Source organism: Alosa pseudoharengus, unplaced genomic scaffold (genome assembly GCF_046254945.1).
Source record: "Alosa pseudoharengus isolate Yale_2024_CS ecotype anadromous, Long Island Sound unplaced genomic scaffold, YU_APseudo_1.1 YU_APseudo_1.1_scf_3, whole genome shotgun sequence".
In the NCBI taxonomy this organism is placed as follows: domain Eukaryota; kingdom Metazoa; phylum Chordata; class Actinopteri; order Clupeiformes; family Clupeidae; genus Alosa; species Alosa pseudoharengus.
In genome coordinates, this window is record NW_027468718.1 from 32,839,656 (window position 1) to 32,847,267 (window position 7,612).

The 7,612-nt window shown below is 38.4% G+C and overlaps 1 protein-coding gene across 1 annotated transcript; it reads right to left on the minus strand.

The window, feature by feature from the left end:
* Positions 1–407: 407 nt before the first annotated feature.
* LOC143099738 (ZP domain-containing protein-like) lies at positions 408–4,979 on the minus strand. The gene is made up of 9 exons (XM_076262671.1): positions 4,962–4,979; positions 4,787–4,819; positions 4,491–4,511; positions 4,363–4,386; positions 3,848–4,011; positions 2,326–2,726; positions 1,770–1,869; positions 1,360–1,657; positions 408–797 (listed from the first exon to the last, which is right to left on the minus strand). Exons 3-9 carry the CDS (start codon positions 4,507–4,509, stop codon positions 676–678), a joined length of 1,128 nt encoding a protein of 375 aa, XP_076118786.1. The 5' UTR covers positions 4,510–4,511; positions 4,787–4,819; positions 4,962–4,979; the 3' UTR covers positions 408–675.
* Positions 4,980–7,612: the final 2,633 nt, after the last annotated feature.

Here is a 7,612-nt window from a genome sequence, read left to right on the forward strand (position 1 = left end):
GTCCAACCTCAACTGAGTATCTTGACATAACATGGCTGGCAAGCAACCATAGGACTCAATATTTTTCCAGTAGGGAAAGAACAAGTGTATACTGTATGTAAAGTAGGAAATCCAAAGAAGTCCAAGTTTCCAGTTATTTTATTTCACCATCACAATGTAAAAGTAATTGATTTAATGATAATTTAGCCTTTCTTTACCCAACCACATACTGTAAATTATTGTGAATATCATATCATATCATATATCATATCATATCATATCATATCATATCATATCATATCATATCATATCATATCATATCATATCATATCATAATAGATGACCTGATATATAATGATAAATACCCGACACCTTGATTAGTGTAAACATAATGTTATATTTGATAAAATCCAACTCAATTCAAAATCATTCATTTAACATTAAGGTCATAATGTTGAGGCTAATTTTGGCAGATAACTACACTCTTCTATTTGTCAGACTTAAAGAGACTTACAGTTCAGATAACACAAACAACAGAGGGTTAAAGCAAAGCCAATGAGAATTAGAGGGCATCTTAGTCATGACTTAAACTGGCATACCTTGCAAATCAACCAGTTAAAAAAGTCCAATGTAACAAGTTTTTTTGTTCTCCCATGTATGGTAGCAATTTATAAACAAAAATATATTTTGACCTTTTTAAACCATCCTTTGATATGTAGCCTTCCTGGTTCTGTAGATCACCACTCCACAAACCATGGCAACAGCTACCAGGAAAGCTCCAAAGAACATCTCTAGGTTTGGGTCCAAGTTTTGGGCCACTGTACAACAGAAAGGGGGAAGTTTTCAGAGACAGTCAGGACTCCACTGACTCGCCAGAGGCGAGTGGGTAAACTTAACAACAAGAATATAACATCAGCACTTAAGACTCAGTGAAATTCGATGTAAACAAACCAAGCGGCACTGAGCTGCTAATAACTGTCAATTATAAAATGACAACCTCCACAGGGAACACCACTTCTCTGAAATGGCAAATGTAGCCATGACAGTTAGTTCCAGTAGAGTAATTGATTAATTTCTGATTAATCACTTTGTGATTGTAACTGCTGCACTCTGCCTTTGGCATCATGCCTCTCAGGTCGAATCACATCTGTGAGGCCATCCTTCGCCAGCCTCACGACTCATTTCGTACTGTACTTTAAAACAAATCATGTTTCCGCACAAAGGACAGCTGTCATTCTGTCCAACTGAGCCAAAAATCACTCTGACACTGGTACTGAGGTTTTGGTTTACGTGACCAGAGGTTGTTATCCAGGTAAGGATTTCTAGTTAACTGATTAATACGTTTCGCATCACGGGTCAAGTGGTCTCTGGTTACGTTACCTTGATCGGGCACACTTGCAATTGCTCGCTGGGGCCTAATATGGACGGGACCCTGGGAGATGAAGTGACGTGACGTCTCGAGGGGGGCGTCCCTCTTGCGCCTTTGGAGCTCAGTGAAGTGGGTAACCTGGCCAACAGGCAGGAGAGAATGCTCGCTCTCATTCTCCTCAGTAGGGATAAAGTTATCATCAGTCAGGCTGGGAGCTTCCCTCTTGCGACGTGATGCAGGGCAGCTCTGAGAGCAGGTGCTGCCCGCTATGCCGGCCTTACAGAGGATGGTGGAGCAGGTGATGAACACCTACACACAGAGGACATGGCATCTCAAGAACCAACAGAGGACAATAACCTTATAATGACCTTATAAATTACATAAACAGTAGACTGTCTGCACAATAAGCTATGATCATTACCTGGTCATAGAGGCCAATAAACTTGAAAGCCTCCATTGCAAACTGGACCTTTGAGTCATTGCCATTGGTATAGATCTGCACAGTCTCATCCACTGTACATCTGTAAAATAGCAGCATAATGGTAGCCTCTAGCTAGCTGTTGCTTTCAGTTCAGATCAGAGAATATAGTTTGGACATCAATGGTTTTGGAAAGAACCAACACACTCATTAGCATGCAACGACTGAAAACAGTCTGCAATGGAGAGTGCCCAGACCCTGTTTCAAATGTGGTTTGGTGAAACATGGCAAGTATAAGGGGTTATCACTTAAACAATTGTGTCAAATTCCAAGCAATGTAATTTTCTTCACACATTTTCCCTATATATGGGCATTTAATATCTCATCAACAGATAATCACTTTTTCAATATTAATGAAAGTCATTTCCATACTACTTCATAAATCTAATTTGTGGATGTCAGATAGACCTTGTTAACTCTTAGTAGATGATCTATCTTGCTTGCATGATCTATCTTGCTTGCATGATGCTTCATACGTTCAGATCACAACTGGTCTTACCCATTTTTAAGAATCTGATATTTGCGTTGATCGGCAGGAAGATCAGTAGGAGCAGCGGTGCAATCGAGTGCCCGCAACTCGGTGTTGGGAATAGAAGAGATGGAGTCGATCTGCATGTACATCATCTCTCCCAGGTCGAACTCCAGAGGATAGGAGTTTGGGTCCTCTGCTTGACTGTATGCCACTGACTTGAAGAATTCAAACTGCAATGTGAACTCACCAAAGCCTCTCTGCGTGAAATTGACTGGTGGCCTGTGACCGTTGAATTCAATAGTCAGGTTACTCCGTTTGGGATACTTGCAAGAAAATTCAATATCCACCAAAGGTTGCCTGACTATGACAGCACTGGTATCAGTATAGGACACAATAGCATTGGAAAAGATGAGATATGCTCCATCATCCTTAAAAAAACAGATATGGAGAGCAAAATATTAGAGGCAAAGATTTCACAGTGGCAGGTCAATAGAACAGGGTCAGATTAGCAGAACTGAAGACCGAAATTTTAAAAAATGTATAAAAAAACACAGAAATATTTGAAACATTTTGAATTTGGTTCTATCTATCAATTCCTAAAAGCCTAGCCCTTTAGGCCTAATTGCAAACAAGGACAAGTAAAGATTTGTCACCTATTTTGAGACTCCAAAACAAGGCCTAGCAGTTATTAGCTGCTCTAGATTGATCTTATTAAGGCCTTACTATAATGCATGTGTCTGTGGATCAATACTTCTTCTGTTGAATGTTCAGTTAAAGCTTAAAGGTATCCAATGTAGTTTCGGGTATTTTGGTGACTAAACCAAATCAGTGGCAAACACAATCTGACAAAATGTTACAGATGGGCAAAGTAGTATTTTTAATGTTTGTTTAGAGCTGCTTATGTTCTTACATGTGCAACTGAATGCCACAGGGTTGTAACATAATTTTAGCACAATATTAGAAAGATTACCGTATTATGGCTTTATGGAGTGATACATTGAGTTATGAGCTTATGGCTCCAGTGATGCAGTGTTGTTTCACTACGGCAACGTATAGTGACTATTGTACAACTATGTACTGTGTACAACACTGAAGGCCATCTTTTAGATGTTACCACCATCAGAAGAATGGCAAATAGCTGTTAGTTGGATATAAGCATTACTGAAAGTTATTTAAAATAACAGGACATTTTAACTATGACCGCCGCTATGAAACTGCATCTAGTGAACATAGTTCCGAGAAAAATTTGAATCTTTCCTGTTATTTAATGGTATAGCAGGCCCAATTCAGACAGTGGTTAAATTCACCAGCGTGTAAGCGGATGACCCAGGTTTGATTCCGACTGCTTTGTAGTAAAAAGTTGCTTTGGAAATAAATATCTGAACTAAATATCTAACTTAAACCTATACTATGTTTAATTCTTTATTGATAATCAATAAAGAATTAAACATATTATAGGTTTAAGTTAGGTGCATATATGGTGTGCTTATTTGCATTTAAGCTGCGTCTTAGAATTCTAACAATCTGGCTTGAGGGTGTGAAGTCTCACCTCCATTTCAGTGCCGCATTCATCGAGGGACATGTTGGCTAACAGGTGAGTCCCGTTTGAGAACAGAGTGCAGTTGGAATTGGCAATCCTCAGCTGATGTTCTTCCAGCACAGATTCTTTCAGCACAAGGTGCATAGAGCTTTGCATGCAGATTACATCCAAATCTGTAAGAGATTAACAGACATTTTAACCCATTTTCTGGAGCACTAATGATAAAATACATTGGTAGGGCTTCAAAGCTTTTTTTATTAACCCTGCAGTGGACAGTTTGGTGCCTGATCACAGATAAAATGTTGGGAAATTATTGTGTTTCCTGGTATTCTGGTCACTGGGTGTTAAACCATCAGCATAATTACCTTGTTGGGTACAATTGGGTTCTATGGAACTATTTATTTGTTTCTGATTGGTAGAGAGACATTCCATGAGTTGGAATATCCCTGGATATTTCAACTCAGACTTTGCACAGCTAATAATAAATCACTCCGTGATACAATGCAATACTGCAGGAAAATTACCTTGTTCGGTGTAATTTACCTGACCTATTAGGAGAAATATTCTGCATTAGTATGTGCTTATACACCATATACCCGAAATCAATTTAATTATACAACTAATAATAACACTGAAACACTGAAGCTCTCACCTGCTGTTGTTTCTATCATACCTGCCAGAGAAAGGAAAAGGTGTTCAGCTTATCTGACCACTGTCTGAGTCAACTACAACATGGCTAACTAATTAGCAAATATTGTTTTTTGTTGATTGCCTCATTGTGCAAAAAGATCTAAGGGTATTATTAATAATGCTGGGCAAAGGGCAAGATGCTTCACTGGAAGTTTCAGCAAGTTACGATATGGCAATCTTCCCGAACACCTAATTCTATGGCATAGAAATATTCATAATTGAGTTCCATAATGGACTATGTGTCTCAAAATCACTTACCAGCAAGCAGAAAAATACTTAAAATAAAAAAAGCTGAGAAAAACATGGGTATAGATGTGTTAGAATATAAAAATGATATGTTATAATAAATATCATGATTGCATATATCAGAACAACCACAAATGGTGGTACATCTATAACATGTTGCGAGAGATAACAGATGTTCAACTCATACCTGTTAAATTTGAAGCGGGATGCACTAAAGTAAAACAGAGGAATTTAAAGGAAGATTTAAATATTTTTTATATAAAAAATAACATATTACCAATTCTAAGTGAAGCTGATTTGGCTGGCTAAAACGGTTCATACCATATTTATCCTTACTGACAACATACTGAGCCCTCACAGCAACGTGAATTAGTTAAGTCTAGTAAAACAGTACAAAATGATGTACAATTGTTTCCATATTAATAGTTATTCTCACAGCCAATTCATTATCCATGCCTTAAGTAATGTACATTTTGTAATTATTTTGTCGTAAATTCATTTGAAAATTATCAATGGGAAAAAAATCATTGAGTTATTTTGGAAAACCTACTATTGAATTTGAAGTGGAGCACACGCAATACGCTGGATGGTGGATGCTTAATGATAAACGTTATTGAATGTTCCAGGAATGCTTCAAGAGAAGAACAAATAGCAAAATAAAATACCGATAATAATTTAATTTGTTCATGCATTTTAGATTAGATTAAGATTCAACTGTATTGTCATTGCACAAGTAAGGACAACAGTACAGCAACATGCAGTCTACCATTTCTTTACGTGCCTTACTAGAGTAAAAATAACATAAAACATAACAGAAGGCTTATATAACCATGTAATAACAGTTGATACACTGAAAATGTCACACTATCATTAGATGAATGACATCCAATATTTTGTTGTGGTGCAAGCAGTAGTAACATATTTTCAGCTATCAACAATTACTGCTAATTTTAACATGAAGCTGTTATATCATAGCAAAATGGGTGCCGTTATGACAAGATCCATCTTTCCTGATTTATGCATTCAGTAGCAGTAGTAAAGGTTGTGGGCTTGATTCCCAGTTGCTCTCGAGCAAGGCACTTAAAGGAGAATTCCGGTGAGATATTGACCTAAAGTGTGTTGAAACATGATACCGAGTGTGAACGTATGTCTGACAGTTCATCTCAGCTTGTCCCCTGCGCTCAGAAAGCTGGCGCTAGTTAGCCGATGCTACCAACAGTTTAAAATAATTCTGTGGAAATTCATGGATTCCAGTTGCTGCTACTGGAATCAACTGGAATCCATGCATTTCCACAGAATTATTTTTGAAATCTGATCCCTTGTCATACCTGTTCTTTCGTACTTGTCGCTCGACTTATTGTGACTAAATTCAAGATGGCGGCGAACGGTAAACTTCCTCAAGGTACTGTCTGTATAAATTGTCTTGTAAATAAACAGTGCTTTTTCAAAGTTCTCAATGTCTCGTTTTAAATATCAAGGCCCTCAGAAGTCTACCAATGAAGTATGGAGCTACTTCGAGCCTCGCAAATGGTGTAAAACAGTGATTTATTCACATGGCTAGGCCGATGCCCGAGGCACCCCCATCGAAAAACTGTAGGTAACATCGGCTAACTAGCGCCAGATTTCTGAGTGCAGGGAACAAGCTGAGATGAGCTATGAGACATACGTTCACACTCGGTATCATGTTTCAACAAACTTTAGGTCAATATCACACCGGAATTCTCCTTCAACCCTGAGTTGGTCTGGGGACACTGGCTCTGTAATAATGGATGTCTGTCGCTTTGGACAAAGGTGTCAGCGAAACTAACGTAATTTAGAAATAATTTACAAAAAAAATGGATGTCAGTCTCAAAGGGTTCAGTTAAAGTGAAATAGAAAGTGTTGTCTTCTGCACAACCAAAGCATTCATTTGTGTAAGTAAGGTGCGTTAGGTACATTTGCGTAAAGTAAATGCCAATTTCACCCTTGACAGTAAATGCAAATGTCAAGTGAAACCCTTGTGTCATAGACTATGGTATCTTGCAGAGAAAATCAGAAGAATTGTGTTGTGTCTATAGCACTTCATAATATGTTTTTGATGCTGTGTATGTTCTCCACAATCTCCTTGAATGACACTCCTAACTACACAAGAACACCACTTTGGGGCATCACTGCCAACTAAATATCCTAATATATGCACAATCATTTAAACACTCAACAGAGCATCTTTACATCTATTCAGGTGGTAAGCAGGTAGGTAGGTAGGTAGATAGATAGATAGATAGATAGATAGATAGATAGATAGACAGACAGACAAAGAGACAGACAAAGAAACAGACAGATAGATGAACTCACTTGAACACAGCGGTGGCGTTCACAAAGGCAGCTGAATGAGCCGGAGCCTCCTGAGCACTTACTGCAAGGCTCCTCTTCTTAAATAGACACACCAGTCCCTCTCTGACACATCGCAATGAGGCCGATCCTGCCCCTCCAGCCCAGCAGTGACACCAGGTTCACCCCAGGGACAAAGCCTTGGGGCCACAGCATGACAGACAACTGCAACAATGAGAAAGGTCAAAAGAACAGGGATACCTGTTTATTATTCTGTCCTTTCAATTAGAACCAGATGTGGAAAAAGTATTTATTTATTTATTAAATTTGTACATTGCTACACTGTAAAGTTTGACTGACTGAATTTTGTATACAAAAAAATAGTTACTGTCTAAGGCAGGGGTGTCAAACATCATGCCCGCCAGCAGGTTTCATATGGTCCCCCAGATGTTTTGGGCAGGAAGGGAAAATTAGAAAAAAAAGATATGAAAGAAATGATAATGACCATAACAATGATGGCCCCCCACA

Bases quoted from the DNA above. Each gene is read 5' to 3' on its own strand.
- LOC143099738 (XM_076262671.1), bottom strand. The intron at 1,870-2,325 runs GTAAGACCAGTT...GCTATTTTACAG, and splicing joins TATCAGATTCTTAAAAATGG to ATGTACAGTGGATGAGACTG. The intron at 1,658-1,769 runs GTAATGATCATA...CTCTGTGTGTAG, and splicing joins TTATTGGCCTCTATGACCAG to GTGTTCATCACCTGCTCCAC.